The 23439-nt window shown below is 37.0% G+C and overlaps 1 protein-coding gene across 3 annotated transcripts in view; it reads right to left on the reverse strand.

The window, feature by feature from the left end:
- Positions 1-23439, reverse strand: part of SGCD (sarcoglycan delta) — a 468122-nt gene that overhangs the window by 112918 nt on the left and 331765 nt on the right. For all 3 annotated transcript variants that reach the window (XM_087709402.1, XM_087709401.1, XM_087709403.1), the window contains one exon: positions 23325-23426. In XM_087709402.1, the coding sequence (XP_087565528.1) occupies positions 23325-23426 (102 nt within the window). The remainder of the gene's footprint in view (positions 1-23324; positions 23427-23439) is intronic.

Here is a 23439-nt window from a genome sequence, read left to right on the forward strand (position 1 = left end):
TGACTCAGCAGCAGTCTTCTGTGAGTCTTTTCGGGATGCAAAATTAACTATGCAGCTGGGGCTCGTTAGGGGCATATTCTGGGGATAAAAGGACAGATGGTGCCACGCCCCGGTTGCAGGAGTCAATGTTCCTTCATTCGTTCAACATTCATTGATCATCGGTCGTGGTTTATTTGAGAGCACTTGGAGAAGTGATTTGTTTTCTGTAACCCTGATTCAAGGATACACTTGGAGAAGTGCATTGCGTTGTAAGAGTTTTTGTTTGGTATTCTGTTATCTCGTCAGAGACTGTATTTATGTTATTTTTGGGCTCGCAGCCAGTCTGAGCTGAGAACTGATAAAGTGAGTTCCTTTTAAGTTTGTCTGCCTGTCGTCTGTTAACGAGCGGAGAAGGGGGGACAGAACAGGTTAAAATATATGAAATATGGACACATATAGAACTCTTAAGATGATGAACAAAGTGAGGTGTGTTCTGCTTGTTATTCTACATAATAGACTAATGGAATTGTAATGAACATTGAACAGTAAGGATTGTTATTTAAAGACAATTAAGGGTAAGCTAAGTCCAAGATATGGAAAAATGGAGAGGGAAAACATGAAATATACTTATAATGGAAAAGTATTGAGATTATAGATACAGAACTACAAAATTGGGGTGTGTAATTATGTATAACTATATAAATATAATGATGAGAGTAGGTGGGAATCGTAACCAGGTCTACATCCCAGCCAAAAATAGGCTGGGTGGGGGATTTAAAAATATAATTACTATATATGTATACTTTTTTTTTCTTTTAAAAAAGAAGGAGGAGGATATATGTTAAAATTAAAGATATATATTGAAATGGAAGTATAAATACCATCAACATAAAATGGAGCTCACTCAGAGACTAAAATACACCAAGTAAATGAGATGAAGAGTGTGGAGTAGAGGAGACAGGTAAGGGAAGAAGAGAGGGATAGGAGAGAGGGCAGGGAAGGGGAAGAAGAGGAGAAAAAGAAGGAGTGGAAAGGGGAGAAAGGAGAAGGAGAGAGGAAGGGGAAGTAGAGAAGAAAAGGACGACAGAGGGAAGAAAGGAGGTAGGGAGAAGGAGGAGACAAGGAGAAGAAAAAGATAGGGTATACTTTAATTTTTGGAGTATAAGACACACCTTTTTTTCCTCTAAAAAGAGGCTGAAAATCTGGGTGTGTCTTATACACCTAATACAGCATTTTTTGCCCCCCGAAGCCCCACCCCTTCACCAAAATAACCATGCATAGCCTTATGGAAGTTTTCAGAGAGCTCCTGGGGACTGGGGAGGGCAGAAATGAGCAAAAAACGGGCCCTTTTTGTCCCCCCAGCAGCACTCTATAAGCCTCCATAAGGCTATGCATGCAATTTTTTGACAAACAATGGGTCATTTTCATGAAATACGGGCCTTTTTTTGCTCGTTTTTGGGCCCCTAACCCCCCCACAGGAGCACTCTGCAAGCCGCCCCCAAGGCTATTCATGCGTCTAAAAAAACGGGCCTGTTTTCGTGAAAAACAGGCTGTTTTGGGGAGCTTTGCAGAATGCAAAAACTTTTTTTTTCCTTTCACAAAGCTGTTTAGTTAGAGGGATTGATGAGAATTACATTGGTCAAGTGCTGTGCCAGCAGAAACAAAGTTTTAGGTGCTACAAGTTGTCAGCGATTTCCTTCTCCAGCACATGGATAAATACACCTGGAAACATCTACCTACCTACCTACTCTCTCTCTCTCCCTACCTACTGTATTTCTCTCTCTCCCGTCTATCTACCTATATACCTACCTACCTACTCTCTCTCCCCCTACCTATCTACTGTATTTCTCTCTATTTCTCTCTGTCTATCCCTCTGCCTACCAACCTACCTACTCTCTCTCTTTCCTCTCTCTCTCCCTCTCTACCTATCTACTGTATTTTTCTCCCTCTCTCTCTATTTCTCTCCCTATTTTTTTCCTCTCGCCCCCTTTATCTACCTACCTACCAACCAACCTACCTACCTACCTACCTACTCTCTCTCTCCCTACCTACCTACTGTATTTCTCTCTTTTTATCTCCCTCTCTATCCCTCTATCTATCTACCTACTGTTTTTAAAAATTTGCCTCTTCAAAACCTGGGTGTGTCTTACATTCCGGTGTGTCTTATACTCTGAAGAATACGGGTAAATATGGTGCATGGAGAGCAGAAGAGCCAATAATTATTTTTGAGGGTTGATGGAAAGACAAAGTGATGTAAACATTTAACAATATAATATAATGTTGGTTATGTAATAGTATATATGTTATTTGTTATGAAGATGAAAAAATAAAAAATGTTTAAAAGAAAAGCTAACCAAAAGAACCATACAATATATAAAATAGAAGATGATAGTAAAGCACAACAATAAAAACAGTTAAAAGAGGATACCACTTAACTGGACACAAATTCCGGGAACAAAAGCTAGGAATTATTGACTTTTCTAGAGGTAAACAGAGTTGGGCCTGTTGTGTATCAGTGGCATAGAGCAGAAAGGAATCCTTTTTATGAAATGTTAATACTTAAAGAGGGAATCTTCAGTATGTCCTCCATGTGGGAGCATATACAGCAGTCAAAAATTCTTGGGGGAAAGGCAGTCTCACAAATAACTTGACCCTATGCAATGTAGGGCTTTAAATATAATAACCAGTTACAACATTTATCTCTTCATCCCATATGCCATCTCTTATCTGTAAACAAATCCATAAAACATCTCTTTTCAATCTGGGTGTCACCAGAAAGTTCATAAAGAATTTCCAGAAATACCAACATATCTGTTTTAATGTTTATGAAATAAACCAATATTATGTATATATTCCTTCCTTTTACTTCTAACAGTTCTTTCAAAGATTGCTGTAAGATTTGATTTCTATTTATTTCTTTTTGTCCTATCATAAAGTGTTCTTCAAACAAGCCTCTTTTGCAAATCCTGTAGAAAAAAAATTATCCAGGTCACTCTCTTAGTTGTCATTTGTATTTCCCTTTTAAATTTTAAAATTTCAGATAATTTCTTTTGTGAAGCATCCCTTTTTCAATCACTCTAGTACCCTGTCAGTTGCAAAATCCATTTTGAATACCATCTCTACCTTGCAAATAAAATTTGACATTTCTTTTAGACATCTTTTGAATATACAGTAGTTTCTTCATAGAAGGACATCACTATTGATATTGTTGATTTAATGGCTACAATTTTCTGATTCCATTATTCAGAAGTCTTCTTCCGTATTTTTATTGTTAGAATGTTTTGCATCATCTTTCAAATATCTTTCCTGTTAGTTCCATCAACATACAGTTTTTAAAATCATGAAATTCTTTATCTATGTTATATTTTGTAAAAACCAAAACAGGATCTCATTTCCCACATAAACACTTTTTATGCTTTATTATTAATTATAACATTTTATTGAAACACGGTAAGTTTATGATTAACATTTTCTTTCATTCAGGTTTAAAAGCAGATTTACCCATAATTTTCAAATTTGCTAGTTCAAGCATCTCTAATAGCTTAGAAATAGTTAATGAGCTCTTTCAAAAGTAATTAGAAAGTGATGTTTGTGAAGTTAGTGTCTTAATAGTCACTGCAGTTGTGAGCAAGGTGACTAATTTCATTGTTTCCTGGCACTTAAGCTCAAGAAAAACTGTCCTGTAGTCTTCACATGGAGAGTAGTTGTCTGGACCACATGTGGGAGATCTCCACCATGTCTTCATCTGGAAAGTTTCCAAGGAATTGGTCCATTCACTAGTTCCTTGGTTGTGGTTGTCAATTCTGCCAGTCATTTTTTAAAAATACAGTGATACAGGTTAAGGCAGGGGTGTCAAACTCATGGGCTGCAGGTTGGATGCATCATGTGCTGGCCATGCCCACCCTCATTTTAGCGACGAGGGGAAAAGTCACAGAATATCATGTGATGACAACATGACGGCACAAGTTTGACACCCTTGGGTTAAAGTATTACCAATTCCGAGATCAATAAGATCCATGACTAATTAGATATCTTTTTTTTACAGAAGGTTCTTGAGAAGGGGGTCTGCTTGAAGCTCCAGAAGAACCTGGAGAAAGTGGATCTTTCAGTTGATCTTCAGACCTGGTTACAACACTGAGAAGGTACTAATTGCACTTCTTGATGATCATGTAGGTCCGTTTCACCCATTTCTGCATCAACTGACCCTGCTCACAATAATTTAGTCATCTCTTAGTTGGGTTGCTTTAATGCTCTGCGTGGGACAAGTTGCATTTTTCCAGAATTCAATGGTATAGATTAAGTAGTAATCTGCAACGATGTGAAATAAACTTATTCAAATCATTATATTTGATTTTAAAATGTTACAGGCTATAACCATAAAATATTTGCATTTAATTAACTGAAACTTCTTACTATGTTTTGAACTTGGGCCAAGAACTAGAAGACAACTGAAAGAAATCAGATTTAGTCTAATATATCTCTTTCTGCTGGCTAATATATAAGAAATGTTCTTCCACATCATTCATAATAAGGTTGTTTTTGAAGCCTGCTTAATTAGAGAGAAAATGACAAATTATAGCAAGAGAGATTGGCTGCTCAATGGCCTTTGTGAGAATGAAGTAACAACCACCATGATTACATCAGGATCAAACCAGATTTTTATTGCAGGGTTTTTTCCTATCAAGCAATGGTTGATCAAAGAGTTGATGAAATACAGTGTCAGATTTATGAAGACTAAGGTTTTCTCAAATTAGAAGCTGTAAGGAATATAAGTCAAACTGATTTCAGTTCAGAAACAAATTTGTCAAGCATACATTTTATATAAATAGGCTGGTAATGATAGTCTTTCCCAGCAACCTGTACAGGTGAAAGATTATTTTATTTTTCAAGGCATCTCATTGGGTGCTTGCTGTTGATGCTTGGATGACTAGTGATTTCCTACAGTTAGCCTCTGAACATTACTTATCCTTATTTGTCTTGCACTTAAAACAATCAAACTTTATTTACAACATGTATGCTTTTTGCTGATTTAGGAAGAAGAAAAGAAAATTGTACACTTAAGTACAATTCTATCATTAAGTATGCAGATGTAATAACTTCAATGTGAGTGTTGTCAAAGGTCATTAGAGAAGGATATGCAGAAACTTATGAAGACAATGCAAAATGCTTTTATTAGGAGTATCTATTAATCTGAATGTGCATACTATGATATTTTGACTGTTATGGTGATGGCTTCTGACATCTTTAAAAGGTATTATTTGATTCTCTTTTCAGAAACAAAAGACATGATCTTGCCTTTCTCATTTTAAAAGGTCCTTGCTTTAACCCACTATTTTATCTTTGAAACACTTCCAGCATTTCAAATGGCCCAGATTGATTGTTTAAATGAGATATAGGCCTTTTTGTACCATGTCACTTTTATGAAACTTCACCACAAAATTTATTTTAAATGCAGAAGTTGTGTTTTGGTGGTCCTTTGATAATTGGGCCAAGATGTTAGGCAGCAAAAGATTTGTTTAGTTGCCATTTTGTCACTGATTGTGAATTTTTTTTATATACTTTAGGCATATTTTCTGACAATAGTTTCTAGATGTTTATCTTAATAAAATGTATTGGTTTGGGTTTTATTTTGTTTTAATCTTTTATTTGCCATTTAGAGTAACTGTTTGTAAGAATGGCATCCATATGAACAAGAGAGAGGGTGGGAGAGAGGCAGGGAGGGAGAGAAAGAAAGTTTCCCAAAGACTACCAAGTAGGAGAAATTGACACATTTTTGCTTACCATTTTTTTCTGATCCCAGTAATGATCAGTTCTTAAAACTGACAACAAATCAAACAAGCAAGAAAATACTGTCTATTAAAAGAAAATACAACATTATGACTTCATGTCTAATTCATCTCATGAATGCAACAATGAATTTTGTCATTATATGAAACAACGACAACATAGCAATAGGCATAAAGTGACCATGGCAAAGATAAGATGAAAGCATTAAAGGAAAAGAGAACAAGTACTTATTCTAGAAACAGACCATGATCCTGCCTGTTCTCCAACTCACTGTAATTGCCTTTTACCACTCTCTTTGGGGTGGGGATATGCTACAAAGTAAAAGCAGAACTCTGGTGATGATCTAGTCAGGTGTCATCTATTAAGGAGGGCTCCACCTAATTAGTCTCTCCAATTAAATCAAAACTCCCAATTTTCTGTGTGCAGAAAATAGGAAGGGCTTGCTTCATGGTGGCTGTTGTTATTCTGCTCTTCCTTTTCCTCTTGCTAACAGTAGAGGATGATGGGGAGTAAGACCTGTTGAGATTTTTTATCTTGTCTTTATTTTCAATGTGAGATATAAGTGAGACAACATACGTTCACTTGAGCATTAACTAATATGTGACACAATGAATCAGAGTCAAAGTAGTTATTGATAAAGCTTCAGTCGCAAGCCCTTTTTCAGAAATTAAGATATTTTTGATAGTAAATTAGAGTATCTTTATGCAACCTCAGAGCATTCCAGACAAGGATCTTGGAATGCATCATCTTGAAAAGAATGAGAAAGGATGTAACAGCAATTTGCCAAGATAACTCATGGATATGTATAAGAGGAAGCTGAATGGCCACCTTTCATGGATGGTTTTGAATTTTTGCACTGAATGCACGTAAACTCAGTGGCCTAAATGACCTCTTCCAATCCAATCAGTGCAACAACAGATGAGAAATAATATGCAAAACAAAACATGTTATTATATGTAAGCTTGCAAATCTTTATTTTTAATCTTCAACCAAAACAAATACACAAAATGAAGAACCAAAGCTTTAATATTTTAGCAGGTTTCTATCTTTCTTTGTATTCCCTTTCAAAGATCATCATGGGGGAGATACACAGAAGATTCTTTTATAGAAGATCGCAATATGTAGACTAGTCAACAATGGATATCAATAAAGGAAACTTCCAAATAGTGAATGCTGATCAACTCTAGGCAAATTGCCATAAGAGTTTTTGAGCTATTCATTAGTAGATCCATATAGTGGAGGCTGAGTATCCAGTGATTTTCCTGATTGGGGAATTTCCAAGCGTTTGCCTGGAGAATTGTACATATTATAATGCTAGTACTTCTGGAAAAAAAAAGGGAAGATATACTGAAGTCAATGTACTGCTGTGCAAATTTGAAGTGAGCAAGGAATTAGATAATCTCTGTTCTAGCTCTATGACAATGTGAAAAAAGTTCAGTCATTTCAATTGGCATGCAAAAAAACTATGTTAATAATTTAGCAGACTGACTTTCCGGTACTGCAGCAGAAGCCTCTAATTGTAACAAAATGTAAAGTATAAGAGCAAGCAAGTCAGACTACTGTTTATGGTTCATAGGCTTTATTGTTATGGGATATAAAATATGTTTACAACTGCAGTGAAAATTGCTGCTACACATAATAATCTGGAAGTTCTCTGCCACAACTAGAGTAGAAGAATATTTGGTTGGTTCAGGTCAGCTGGTAAGTATCTTGCTTGTAAATCAGCTACAGCAACCTTTAAATTCCCAGTTTTGTATTTTGCCCACAAACTTTGAAGGGGTGTGTGAAAGCTTCAAAGACAAGCTTCACTTTGCCAAAGAAGCACCTATTTAATGTCCCTTTGTGAGACAATCTTCTTGTTTATGAGAGCTTCACTCTATTTTGGAGTGATATAGCCTCTTCCCAAGATGATCAGTCCAAGGGAAATCTCTGAGAACTGAGAGGAGCCTTCTTCCACTTTTGGCAAGGATAAAGGGGATTAGGGAATCCTCACTTATATATTAGCATGTGATGAAAACATGAAAAAGAGAAGTAAACATATGTACACAATCCATGTAATTATATACAAAACTTCTAAGGGGATATGGCAACGGCCTCATAACTGGATGTTCAATTCAGCTATCCATGCGATCGCTTCCAGTGTTTCTTTTTGAAGATCTTCTAGGGAACTAGAGAATGCATGTTGTGGGCAATCTTGTACAATATGTTTAACATTGTGACACAATGGTTAAAGTGCAGTATTTCAGGCAAAGTCTGACAGGACTCAAGGTTGACTCACTCTTCCATCCTTCTGAGGTTGGTAAAATGAGGACCTGGATTGCTGGGAGCAATATGTCAACTCTAAAATGAACCTGGCTGAAGCCATCTTTTGCTGCCTCATAGTTGCCACAAGCCCTGGGAGGGGGAAGGGAGGGGGGGAAGTACATAGACTGGCTGATCCATCAAAACAAAGAGTTTTCTTGTGGGAACCAAGGTCAACTTAACAGATGGCTGTGAAAGGAGGAGAAGAATGACCAAGCAGCCTGCCAGCACTTTCATTGGACAATGTGACTGGTGACATGTGGGAAGTGAAACTTTTCCTTTTTGAAAATTAGGTGAAAACTGGGAACTTTTAGAGTTGGTTTTCACCAGCTGTGCCTAGATGATGTATTTAGTAAACATGTTCTTTGAGAAATCTACCTGCCTCAGAGTTCTGCTTTCAATGGGTGCATTACTTGGAATGCTAACACAATATGCTGAATTGTAAACCACCCAGAAAGTGCGGCAAAGCATTATGGGGGCAGTATATAAGTCTAAATGTGATTGTTATTCCTAATAGTTTGCATATCAGCACCACAACTGCAACAAGGGGAATCTTTCCATCCCCACTGATACATGACAGAGGCACTTCTTCCAGTATCACACCTTTTAGTGAACATGGTCAAGGTCTTCCATGTTAGGCCACTTTAGATGCCCTGTAAAGAAGCCCACAACCACTGAACCTGAAAGCACTTTGTCCTGTGCTGGTGGAGAAGACTGAGAAGAGTTACTTCCACAACACTAGTTTAAGCAATTCAAGGACACACATATCATCGAAACAAATCAAATAGTCTCTTCACTTTGATGAAGTGGATCATGCAGCCTCCACTTTGTCAGAATGAATCTATGATGCATTGCACAGACATAAAAGCTAGCCCTCTCCATCCATGCATCTTAGTTGCTGATGAACTTTAACAGCACTGATTCTATCAAAATCCAGTGACAGAACACACGATCATTTATCTTTTTAATTCCTTTCCTCTCATATTTAATTTTGAGGAACTCAGTGAATGGAAGATTAATCTATTGCTTAAAAGAGAATTTATGACAAATTGCAAGGCCTATCATCAAACTTTCTGATTTTAGCCATTTAAGCATGTATTTGCATCCAAATACCTCTGCAATTTGTCCAACAGGTAGTCACTCTTGATATAGTGCAAATGCTGTATTTTAGAATCAGGTGAACCCAATGTGAACAGGCAAATCTAAGGCAGGTAGTCCACTTGGGCCAGTTGATAGACTTTAATAGGTGCTGATTATGCTGTTCATATTGCATGAAATTAAAAAGCTTACAAATGTCATGAACCATTACCCTTCCATTTGAAGAAACCTCTGACATGTTAGGAGGATTTAATTAAATTATTTTCATTATGCTATGGGTAGCTTCAATGAGACTGCAAATTACCTATTTAACTAGGTTTATTGTTACTAATATAATTTTTTCCCCATCAAATTCCTTTAATGTTAATCACCAACATGTTTTCTATACTTTTGTAAGCTTCTCAATGAAAGGTTCTTCCCAAAGACGAATAAATAAAATAAAATGCAGTTATACAACGGTTTTGTTAATTCCTTATCTTTGTAGGATCTTCTTCTATTTTAAGAATGAGAAAATTAAATCGTACCAGTTTTAGTGGCAGAAAAAGAGTGAGCTTATTTTGAACACAGGAATGAAAAAGCAGTTTTGGTGTAATTGCTTAGACTTTCACACGTAAAACAAAAAATCATGAACAAATTCTGGACTTCTGAGGAAGAAATGGTAAATTGAAGATGAGCAGAATGACACAATGAATACCTGGTGAGTAAACAGGCTCTAAGTCATTTTCTGGACAAAGACAGGACTGGAGACCACCCACCAGTGCTCCACACAATTGCCTCTCCCAAGAAAACTGTAAGACAGAGCCTTTGGTAGGTTTGATGGAAAAGCCAACAATTTGCTCAAATCATCCTTCAAAAGGACACTGATGTGGCATTTTCCTTTTCTAATCGCTTTTTGAAATTGCTTGTTAACTGCTTTTCAGCTATTAGGAAACTTTGGATCAATAGGTTTTAGAGCAGTGAGTATCAAACCCTGCACCAGTTAACAGCGGTGTCCCCCAAGGCAGCATTCTAGGACCCACTCTCTTTCTAATTTACATAAATGACCTTTGTGATCATATTATAAGCAACTACGTTCTCTTCGTTGATAACATAAAATTATTTAACACCACTGACAATGCTGCTGCCCTACAAAGTGACCTTGACTATGTATCAGAATGGTTGAACAATTGGCAAATTCAAATCTCAACCAACAAATGCTCTGTTTTACACATTGGCAATAAAAATCAGAACACCAAATACAAGCTGGGCGGATTGAACCTGGTAGACCCTCACTCTGTTAAGGACCTAGGACAAAGGTGGGTTTCTACCAGTTCGCACTGGTTCGGTGGAACTTGTTTGTTTTTTTTGTATAATTTTTTTAATTTTTTTTGTTACATAGACAACACATACACACAACAATGAAAAAAAAACAAAAAACAAAACAGAAAAAAAACCCATCTTCACATATAGAATGTTGTTTGGTTACAAGTGTTTTAACATTTATCATTCTTATACATTTATTATTTCATTTAATAGGTTATAATATACAGTTTGTGTTGCTTTGTTTACCATCCCTTCCTCCTGTTATAACACCACCTTATTTTCCTTTTCTTTTCTCCCTTCCTCCCTTCTCTACTTTCTTCCTTCCTGCTCTCCTTTCCCTTCCTTCTTCCCGTACCTTTCTCCTACTCCTGCTCTTCCTCTTCCCATTTCTACCCTCTCTCCTCCTCTTTCTCTCCTTTCCATCCTCTCCTTACCTCTTTCTTCTTTCCCCATCTTCCTTTCATTCTCTCCTCCTTTCTCCCTTTCTTTTTCTACTATTATAGCAATAGCAATAGCAGTTCGACTTATATACCACTTCATAGGGCTTTCAGCCCTATCTAAGCGGTTTACAGAGTCAGCATATCGCCCCCACAGTCTGGGTCCTCATTTTACCCACCTCGGAAGGATGGAAGGCTGAGTCAACCCTGAGCCGGTGAGATTTGAACCGCCGAACTACAGATAACAGTCAGCTGAAGTGGCTGCAGTACAGCACCCTAACCACTGCACCACCTCGGCTCTATTATTGTTGGTGTGTCTATTTTAAATCTCAGTTTATGTTTCCTTGGGATGGTACTTCCGCCATAATTTAGTATCATTTCTTATTCCCTTACCTTTGCTAATCTATCCTAACTATATTTCCCCCCACAGACACACTTTGTATTTCTCTATTGTATATATACTTATATATTTGATACACACAACAATAAAACACACACACACACACACACACACAAAAACACAACAAACATATGTTATAAAAAAGTATATCAGCTGGTGGAACTTGTTGTGGCCCAGCAGGAGCTGTTGGAACTGCCACCAGACTCCGACAGCGAGGGAACCTATGAGTCAGCTCTGGAGGATGTGGAGGACCCTAGACAGGGTTCCGACTCCAAGCAGGGCGCAGAGAGGCTGGTTGGCCACCAGGTGGCACCTGAGCCTTGGAGCAGTGGGGAGGAGACAAGGGAGTGTGATCCTGATGTCATACATTGGAGCAGTGGGGAGGAGACAAGGGCCTGGATGCCCGGCAACGGAGGGCTAATAGGCATAAAGAACAGTTACGCAGTTACAGGAGATAATTGAACTCAGCTGGTGGTAATTAGATTCCTCTCAAGACTATAAAAGGAATGACTTTCCACACGCTCATTGCAGAAATCAACATATTTACTAGAGTTGGAGAAACTATCGTGGCTAGCTTGGCAGGCCAGATTGCTGCCAATGTTAGTCTGTGCTGGATTGCTGCCAATGTCTAGTCTGTGCTGGATTGCTGCCAAGGTCTAGTCTCTGTGTTAATAAATTCTTGAAGTATCTTTGTCTCAGCATGCTTTGGTGTAGGAGGAGGGGGGTCAGAACAGAACTGGTAGTGGAAATGGAGACTGGGTTGCCAAACTGGTAGGGTGGCATGCTTGTCACACCCCTGAACTGGTTCCCTGGTTGCCCCGACATCTTTTTTTTAACATTTTAATGTTCTGGACATGGGCAGACCTATTTACAGGCCACTGCACATGTATGTGGAGCGGGCGCACAAAACTGGCAGTAATGCCAGCAGAAACCCACCCCTGACCTAGGAGTGCTCATTTCAAAATATCTAAGCCCCAGAGCTCACTGTAATAGCATTGCCAAAAAGGCATTAAGAGTTGTTAACCTAACTTTGCGAAGTTTCTTCTCCGGTAACATTGCACTGCAAACCAGAACATACCAAATCTTTGCCATACCAATTTTGAATACAGCTCATCTGCCTGGAATCCTCACTGTTTAACAGACATTAATACAATTGAGCGACTCCAGAGGTATTTCACAAGAAGAGTATTCCAGATAGAATACTTAGTAGAATACCTTATGCCACTAGGCTTGAAATTTTGGACCTGGACAACCTAGAACTACTCCACCTACAGTCTGACCTAAGTTTAGTACACAAAATTGTTTGCTACAACATCCTAGCTGTCAATGATTACTTTAGCTTCAACCACAATGATATACGGGCAAACAATAGATACAAAGTCAAACTAAACCACTCCAAACACAACTGCAGAAAATATGACTTCAGCAACAGAGTGGTCAATGCCTGGAATACACTACCTGACTCTTGTTTTTACATCTTCAAACCCCCCAAACCTTAATCTTAAACAGTTTACCGTTAACCTCACCCCATTCCTAAGAGGTCTGTAAGGGGGCATGCATAAAAACGACCAGTGTGTCTACTGTCCCTGTCCTACTGTTTCCATTTATTTGTACTCATTTCTTATGTATAAACATATACCTGCTTATACTTACATATTTATATGTTATATTCATACTTATACTTGTTTTCTCATACATGCTTGACAAACCAAATAAATAAATACAATAAAATAAATAAATTTCCTTCAAACTTGCAACACAGGTTTTAAATGCAAGTTTAAGGACTTCAAAATGTTTTAGAATAAACAGCAAAAAGGTGTTTAGGGTCTTGATTTTGGAAAATAACAAATGGGCTAAGGATTGAGATGGATTTGAAATAAGTTTTAAAATTAATTATTAGAATTCTTCGTGTGGATATACTGTTTTTGTTTTCAATTTTCTTTTTTAAAAATGATTAAAGTCTGAAGGCTGGACACTACAGGGAACCAGAAGGAACTGAAGATTACTAATAAAGTAGAAGAACACTTAAATTTGACTTAGTAATAGATAATGGAGCAAAATACTTTAACATCAGATGTATTGAAGGATATTTGTTAACAATGGACACAGAAGTTAATTTTAAGTTCAATAGAAAATGTCTAAAATGTTATGAAAGAGGGGTACATTTTATCTGAGAAGACAAAGCCTGCTCTGAACATAGATTTAAGAATGGCAGGTTACAAGAATGATATGGAAAAAGATGTTGCACTGGATATACAGTGAAACCAGCTAATGTCTCAATAATTAAAAGGGATATATAAATAACAAACCAAAAGAGTGACCTGGATATTGTTCCAATATTGAATTTACAAAAAAAAAAGCTTTGAAGAATTTTGAGAGAAACTATATCAGTCCTCCCTGATAAAGCAGATAGGAAACATGACAATATGAACTAATTTTACTTTATCATAAATATAAATAAATGTTCTATAAACATTTATAGAACCTTACTAATCTGAAAACACAAGCTTTTCACCACCACTTTTAATTGTTTGATCCATTAGGGTAGGTCCTTCCTAAGTTTCTTTCTCTGACTGTGAAGCCTCTGGGCGCTCCTGCTTCTTTTAAAGCCCCACATGGTATTGGACCTGGGTACTTGAGAGACCGCCTCCTGCCAATCACCTCCCTATGACCAATTAGATCCCACAGATTAGGCCTCCTCCGAATACCATCCGCTAGCCAATGTCGACTGTCGACCCCTCGGGGGAGGGCCTTCTCTGTGGCTGCTCCGGTCCTCTGGAACGATCTCCCCGTGGAGATCCGGACCTTCACCACCCTTCTGGCTTTCTGCAAAGCCACTAAGACCTGGCTGTTCCGGCAGGCCTGGGGCTGATGAGTTCCTGGCCCCACTTAAACTATTGTGACTGTTGTTCTGTTTTTAATTTTGTTTGTCTTCTGTTCTGTTTGTATTCCCCTTCCCTTTGGTTTGTTATCCGCCCTGAGTCCCTCGGGAATAGGGTGGCATACAAGTTGAATAAACCTAAACCTGAACCTGAACCTCTTCTGATTGTTTGCTTGGCAGCTTCTCTTCCCTCCATTTCCCAAGGTCAACCACATATTCAGTTACATTGGACAAATTAAAAATTAAAAGAAATGGAGTTCTAAGACATTGTTTGAAGGGTTTAACAAAAGCAATAGCACTTACATTTATATACCGCTTCATAGTGCTTTTATAGGCCTCTCTAAGCATCTTACAGAGTCAGCATATTGTCCCTAACAATCTGGGGCCTCATTTTACCCACCTCGGAAGGATGGAAGGCTGAGTCAACCTTGAGCCTAGTGAGATTTGAACTGCTGAACTGCAGTAAGTAGCCTGCAGTATTGCACTCTAACCACTGCACCACATTGGCTCAGTCAAGATTATTAAAAATAAAAGACATAAACCTAGTGGGTTTATTTGGAAAAGACTAAAATAGTTAATAATAGCTATGCTATTTCTGGTAATCCTTAAAAATGTTTTGTTTAAAACATTTTGTTTAAAAGTCTTGAAGAACTTGTTTATAGATAAGAGTTGGTATGTGGGAAGACGAGGTCATTTATTGTATTTTAAGAGAAGGTGATAAGTCATACTTGTGATAAAGGGGCAAGATATTATTTAAATATCTACATATCTTTATTTAGATATTTCTTTTCTTTTTCTTTACTATATTATTGTTTTTTTCTTTCTTTTCTGTTTTTTCTTATTTTTGTCCTTTCTATTTTTTCTTTGATTTTGTTTGTATAGGTTTTTACCTTTTTAGTGGTAATTTTTAATTAAATTACAATTAAAAAACCTGAGCAAATTCTCCTGCTATAAAAATGCTCTTACTTTCTCATACCGCAAACACAGGTGCTGAACTAAGTTTCAATATTTATACATGCTAGCATTTTTACATTTTCTTAAAAAAAAGCATATACATGTGCATCAAATCCAGTAGTTTCTGCTTGAAAACTTTCACTTACGCTATACAAATGCCAATAAAGATTTTATATCAACTTGTGATGGTTGTATTTAGTTGACAGTTCCTGCAACAGAAACAGCTGCCACATTAATGGGCTCTGCTTGGTTTATTCTTCTGGTTGTCTTTCCTTATCTTGCTGTTTACATTTGGCCAGAGGCAAAAAAAAATATTAAATCGAAAGAAACATGTCAAATTTCCCACAATGCAACGGAAATAATTGTATTGCCTTGAAACAGAGAGATATACCACCCCATAAAGTTTCAGTAGTAAGTAGCTAGATATTGCTATGCAAAATATGCATTTATTAGTAGCAGCTGAGTAGAATGTTTTATGAATTCACTAGTGTTTTAAAATACAAATATCTTGTGCTTGCACAACTCTAAAACCAAGAAGCAACAAATAGTAAATGTGACTTCAAACCACTGCCTTGCGCCACATTGACTGAACTGTTTTATAGTTCAGAAAGAGTATGACCTTAATTACCCAATGTAAATATTCTCAGCAGATTTCACTCTGCAATCCAATGCTAAAAAAAAATTATCCTCAATTTACAACCATTTTTTTAATGACCATTTAAAGTTACAATGGTCTCTGAGAGTGTGCTTTACAGCCCGTAAAGCACTTCTGGCTATCATAAAACATGATACCACCCCTTGCAGTCATATGGCAACATGTTTGCATGTACAAATGGTTCCCAAGTGCTCCATGATCATTTAATCCCCATTAAATGAGCCATGGTGGTGCATTGGTTAGAATGCAGTACTGCAGGCTACCTCACTGCTCAGTCCAGGAGTTTGATTCTGAATGACTCAAGGTTGAGTCAGCCTTCCATCCTTCCGAGGTCAGTAAAATGAGGATTGTTGGGGATAATACGCTGACTCTGCAAACCACTTAGAAAGAGCTATACAACACTGTGAAGCGGTATATAAGTCTAAGTGCTATTGCTATTTGCAATCCTATCTGCTGGCTTCCCCAGAAAGTCAACAGGGAAGCTGATAGGCAAGGTTGAGAGCTGCTGCACCTGAAGAGAGGACTCTGGGGGCTGGTTGAAAGAGAACTCAGACCCTGACAAAGCTGAGCTCTGTCTTGCAAGCCACCAGAGCCCTTCTGTTGTGCACATAGAGAAGAACTGAACTTCTCTGGTAGGAGGCAGAAAAAGAGTTCAAATCTCAAAAAGCTTTGTTGTTACTTTCTACACCTAAAGGGAAGCTGAACCCAGTAGGCAGTTCTCCACTCTGTCCACTTATGATGAAGGAGATTGCTTAATGACTGCAACCAAGAGTGCTGGGATTGCAGTTGTTGAGTGAATTAGTTATATGGCCATCACACTTTAAGTTTTGTTTAACAGTAAAAACAGCTATCTTATATTTTAGAAGTCCAGATCGGGATGCATTTTGGAAAGAAAGTTTATATTGCATTATAGGTAAATATTTAGACTTGCTTTTAAATTAAATGAAAGAGGATCAATATCTGTGCTGAATGTGGGTCATCATAAATCCATAAGAGGAATGGCTAATATATTCTTACATATGAGAAAGGGTCCTGATACTGAAAGAAAGCAATAAAATATCAAATTATCTCCCTGCCTTTTTATTGGTCTCCATGCTTGATTTTTCCCTATGGATTGGAAACTTATAATTGTAGAAAATATATGTAGGTGGGTGTGGGTGGGTGGGCAGAAGTCAAAATTTGAAAGATTTATAATGCTCTGAAACCTTTTGCATGGCCTCAACAAATGAGAATTCTATATTAATATTATTAGAAATAATAATAAATAGAAGAAACAACAATGTATTTCTTTTCTACTAAGAAGGTTACAGTCCTATATCTTAGAGTTAGAATTGCTGGATATCATTGTTATTCAAATTAGTATTTTAGTGCTCAGTAATAAGCCTATCCAAGAGAGCTTTTCTCTAAGCACAAATAAAGTAGTATAATAACCTGAATTATGAAACACATTCAACGTTAAGATTTTTCCTTGACATGTATTTTAACATCATACAAGTGAGTTTGCAAAATTGTTATTTCCCAGTAAAGAAAATGTGTAAGAAATAATAAAAGCGAAAATTTTAATGAAGAGAAACACTGAACAGAAGATTAACCTTAATTAAGTGAACAATAGGTCTGTGAGAATCAGGCATTGATTAACTCAGATTCTTCATTCAATTTGGAAAAATAATTTTATGTTTGCATGTTCTAATAAAATTGTTGAACTGGATTATTTCAATTCAGATTTCCCAAACCAGTTTAGAAGAAGCATAGCACAAATGCATCTAAATTATTCGATCAGATTTAGAGGCATTCATTTTTCAAAATTAAAATTCTTTAGTCTGATGTGGTGAAAACATGTATCTATACATTCTTATTGTATATCCACAGACTAGAATGAAATCTGCAGGTTAGCAAGAGATTTATAGAAAGTTCTAAATTTTACAAAACTCAGCATCCAACTATCCATCTGTCTGTCACTATGATTCCCCCCCCCCCCCCGGTGGCGTCATATTGAAACAGAATGCTGCAAACTTCTTTTGTAGGAACTACACAAACTTTACCCAGAGGTGTTTTTTCAAAAGGCAACTAGACTTTCTGGTTTTTCTTTGAAGACGTTTCCCTTCTTATCCAAGAAGCTTCTTCAGCTCTTTTTCAGACCTGGACCTAGATGACTCAGAATCTCCACAGACATATATCCATGCTTAACTTTAGGCAAACAGTATTTGTACTTTCCTGACAATATAGATGACAGCAATGCCTTTATTAGGTGAGTTGCCATGGGGCAAAATGAGCCAAGAGGATTGGCCATTCAGGAGCCACACTGCTGGTCTATTAATAAATCCTTTGAAAGAAATTTGGAAATGTATGGGAACCAGAGTTGATATTCAGCCAGTTTTCTCTGGTTTGGGCGAACCGTTAGCGGCAGCTGCGGGAGGCTCTGCCCACCCGCCCTAACATAATGTGCACAATCACATTTGCGAACTAGTAGGGAAGGTAAGTGAATCTCACCACTGGTGGGAACTATATGCCTTTCCCCCCATCTTCAGAAATTGCTCTTGAATTTCTCAATATGCATGAATAACTTTGGAACACTTCAGGAAGCACTTTTGGTCAGTCTTGATAAAGCTGTTTTAATCACTCCTAAAGAGAGGATTTATAAGGCATTCCCATACATTCCAAAGCAGCTCTTTAAAAAATGTGCATACCTATCACACAGCTTCTTTACAACTGACCCAGGTTTGTTTAATTTGGGATTCCAAGGAAGAAATGGCAAGAAATTCCTTTCTACTGATGCCAGTATGAGCAGCATAAGACACAATAGCGATGTTATTAAAATAGTACAAACATGACGGCAACCTGGATTAGGATTGCACACTGAATTTCTAACTTTGTCAGCTAGTGTGTGTGTGTGTATGTGTGCGCATATGCATGGTTATATGTTCCAACATAACTCTGGAATGCCTTGAGCAATTTCAAGGAAACTTGGTACACAGATGACTTACTCTCTGGAAACAAATACTGTGGGCATAAGACACCCCTAACACCCCTCAGGGTGTATGTTCTGTTAAAATACAGCCTGTTGTGCCTTAAAATGACTTCTACTGTACTGCTGTAAAATGGTTTCTAATGTACAGTGCAGTGGAATTGCCATGGTAATGGTTTCACAGTACTCCACAAGGAGGCTTCCTCTGGTAAGGGGAAAAATCCAACATTGGAAATTACACTTGGTCTGGACATTTTCAATAACATCAGGGCTTTTCCTGTCTAATACAGAATCAGGATAAAGAAATACCCGGGCAATGCCAGGTTATCAGCTAATAGGATAAATAAATAAATAAGTACCTATGGTCCACCTGAACAATTTTTGATACAGGAGATTTCTTCAGAAGTAGTGATGCATTTTCTTGAAAGAAGCCTCCAGGTATCTACTACATGCTAGGATAAACCTGAACTTATTTTGGTCTTGGTGTTTACTGACCTGCATAACACTGGAAGCAAGGATTTACTTTTGACATTTTTTGATCGCTAAAGGGCTTTCAGAGTTTGTGAAAACTACCGTCCTCACTTTATGTAGTCTTCAAAAGGTGACTGATTTTTTAGTTTATTATATTTTGCTTTTTTTTTTAACCTCTGCCGAAATGTTATGTTCACTGTGTAAATATATATTAAGCGAAGCTAGGAGTACTAGCTTGTCACTCACAGTAAATTAGAGTGGCAGTTCTTACTGTGATTGGATGCTTAGCAACTAAAACTTGGTAGACTTATTTAGTTATATCAGAAAGAAATATAAGCCAAGGTGTTCTCATATATAATAATTTATTCATTTGACAAAGGATAGCACTTATTAAAGATCCTAATCATCTAATTTGTGTATCTAGATATTTATCTGATCCAAATTGCCGAATAATATTGAGCATGCTGCAGAAAGGAAAAAAACAAATAAATTCATTAATGGACACCAAGGGTCTCTCAAAATACTGTAGCAGTTTATCAGCACGTAAATAGATGGATCTGTTTCAAGACAGAACATATTTATATTTTTGTAACAAATATGGAAAGTTATTTCTTACAAAGGATGTCTCCTAACATTATTACCTATGGCAGATCATATATATGAGGAAATGCAAGATTATAAAAAATTCATAGAACATACAATTAACAAATTATGAAGTCTAATTTTCACTCAGACTTTGTTAATGCAATTTTTAAAAGCTAGCAGATGGTTTGCGCATTAGCCCACAATAAATTATAACACTTATAAAGACAGTTATGTACCAGGAATTGCAAAGAATCCAGGCTACAGATGACCCTTCTGATTTTTAATAATCTGTGTAATTGATGTACAGGCAAAAAAAAAAAAATACACAGATGTCTAATGTGGTTTCTTGATGGAGCACAAATCACTTCTATTTACTCAGGCAATGCTTCATGGTCCAGTTCATTTCTTAATTAAAGACATCAAGATGCACACAAATGGCATTGAAAAGAATGTTTAGTGTGGTAGATATTCAGATGGGGTTTTTAGATACTTTGCTTGCTTTTCTCAACCCTGACTCATTTATCATTTCCCTTTAAAACATGACTAAAACACATTTAAACCTCGTGTAATGAAAGACATCATGGCTTCTCCTTAATTTGTTTTTATTACTTCCTTAGAATATTAAACTATGTTATCAAATATTGGAAGTTATACATCAAGGATTTTTGTAAAAAGAACCAGTGGGATTATGGTTAGGTATTGCTTAGCTGAAAAGTATGGAATAATATAAATAATATAAATATGATAATCCTTCAATATATATTTGGAAAGCTAACATTTACCCTGGATATGGTTTAACCTGGACAATTCCATCGACAAATTGCCTTAGTTTGGCCTTCTGAGCAAACAGCTTTGTTATATTTTTTTAAAAGATGGGTGCCATATCTTTGTAGCATTTTGTTTCCTGATAAAAAGATTGATTCTAAAGAAGGAGGAACAAACAAATAATCCTTATTCTCTGTCCTTGAAATCATTTCCTAATAATTTTTCAGGATATTCTGAGCAGACATTGTCCATCTCCCTCAGTTAACAAGAACCAAGAAAACCCATGTATAATGTTTCTCAAATAAGAAGATATATTAAAACATATATGATAAATTAAATAGTAAATGTTATGCACACTAATCAGTTCCTTTGAGTTGGTCTTAACATCAAACTACTTCTCTTAAGCACAACTTGAGATATTGACATGAAAGCCTTTCAAATCCAAAATATTTGAGCTCAAAATGCCACATTTCTGATTTTCTGGAAATGGGTGTATATGTGTGAGGGATAATAATGCATTTCCAAATATTTTTTCCGTGGAACTCTGCAGCTTCATATTTATGAGGAATGTTGGTGGCTTGTGAGAAGCAGAGTCAAATCAAAATCCTGAAAGTTGTACAAAACAACAAAATTGCCTTTTGAGGAACGAGAAAGCAGAATTTCTCAGGAAACTGCAACTAATTTCCAACAAGATGCATGGCACAAAATATTTAGAAGAGATTTTTTTAAAAAGAAGATTCTAACTTCTTAAGATCTGATGAACTATGACCAAAAAGAAGCATAAAGCATATGGAATTCCTCAACTTGATTTTTATCTCTCTCTCTAGATGTTAGCCAACACAGAACCTTTAGGATAACATTTATTATTAGAGACAAAAGACAAATTAAGGAATTACATCCCTTGCTTGTGAATCTGCCACAGCATGTAACTGGCACTGTAGAAGGGGAGTACTGGACTTGTGGAAACTCGTGAAAACCAAGAAGGCTGTTCTATTTGTTAATGAATAATGTTGCACATTCTTCCTTCTCCTGTGGAGAACTCAGTAAAGGCTTCCTAAAACACAGCTAGACTGTATATTCAAATGAAGCCGCTTTAAGCCATTGGCTATCAAGATAAGAGCGTGATGTTCATACCTATAGCAGTTTAAAACTGGTGTTTTTTTTTCATGTTAACATACATCCTATTTGGCTTCTGGACTTTGGGGCAAAGGCCCAGTGGACTTTAAGCACAGAATGGGTCAACTTGCTGCAAGACAACTTGCCATGGTCAATTTGCCACAGGCAACTCACCAAGGTCAACTCACTGCAGGACAACTCACTGCGGGGCAATTCAACAATTTAATTATTTAAAATAGTTTTAAAATATTTTAATTTTTGTCATTCACATTTTATTTTCTCTCTCCTTTGACATCCTTTCTTTAATGATTCTATTCCTCTGTTTCTTCAATATTAGTGTAACTCTTGTCCTGTGGCAAGTTGTGTAGTGGTGAGTTGCCCATGGTGAATTGTCCCATGGTCAATTGGCTGCAGTGAGTTGAATATGGCGAGTGGGCTGTGGTGAGTTGGCTGTGGCAAATTGTCATAGACGCCTATTGGCATAATCAACATTTCTGTTACAAAAAATCCATCTCTTTAATCTCAGAGGCAATAACAACCGGCATAACTTCCTGTCTTTACAGCAGTGGACTTGATGTTTAGTTCACATTGACTATAAGCTAGTTGTCCTGCGATTGATCCACTTTTTCAGTTAACAGAGGAAGAAAGATTGTTTCAACAAGCTAGCTGTTCATAAGCTGCTTTCCTGAGCAGTGTGCTGCTCGCTTACCAAGCAGGAGCTGTGAACTAACAAGCTCCTCTTTCTGACCTTAATCGGTTGATATATATTTTCCTTCTCCTCCCATGGGGTTCATGCCTCACTGCCAAATGTCATTATAAGGGAAATTGCTTGTGCTACTGTGTACATTTCTATTGGCTTTTCCTATTGTTCACCTAAATGTCCTTTTCTTCTTCTTTAGAAGCTGAGTAATAGAACATCCAATTTCAGAAATTTTGAGATTGAACAGAATTTAACCGAATAACAGGGTTGGAAGGGAGGTCTTCTAGTCTAATGCCATGCTAAAGCAGGAAAACCTGTACCATGTCTGGAAAATGACTGGCAAATCTCTTTTTAAAAACCTCCATGTTGGAGCACCTACACCTTTTGGAGGCAAGTCCCATTTTATTGATTAATTGTTCTAACCGCCAGGAAATTTCTCCTTAGTTCTAGGTTTCCTTCTGGTTACTCTTCCCTAGACCAGAACAGTCTAAGGGATGGAAGGAAGAGTGGAGAAGTTCTAAGATCTGACCTTAAAGGCAACTCTTTTGTAAGAACTGGTAGATGCCATGACATTTCCTGCTTGCCGATTTGGCTCATGGTGAATGATCTATGACAGGGTTTCCAACCTTGGCAATTTTAAGACTTGTGAACTTCAACTCCCAGAACTCTGGGAGTTGAAGTCCACAAGTCCTAAAATTGCCAAGGCTGGAGAACCATGATTTATGATGCTATAAGTACTGCATTTTCATTAATAAACCCCAGTTAGTTGTGATTATACTGAGAACTTTTCTTGTTTTTTTGAAATCCAATCTGCAAATTCTAAATTTGCAGGTTGGATTTCAAAACTGCAACTGCCCTAGTCATGATGTAGTAGTGGCATATTTTCAGTCCTATGAAGAAATAAGAATTTTCAGAAATTTTGACTTACTGTCCTGGACCGGATTTCTTTGGCGTAGAGAGGTTTCAAGAATTCCGAATCTCCTTCTAGCTTTAAACCTTTTTCTGTAATTCTTAGATTTCCCATTCCATCCTGAAATATAGAA

This window comes from Thamnophis sirtalis, unplaced genomic scaffold (assembly GCF_051295495.1).
Source record: "Thamnophis sirtalis isolate CommonGarterSnake01/CBP01778 unplaced genomic scaffold, rThaSir2_p1.2 scaffold_3, whole genome shotgun sequence".
Taxonomy (NCBI): domain Eukaryota; kingdom Metazoa; phylum Chordata; class Lepidosauria; order Squamata; family Natricidae; genus Thamnophis; species Thamnophis sirtalis.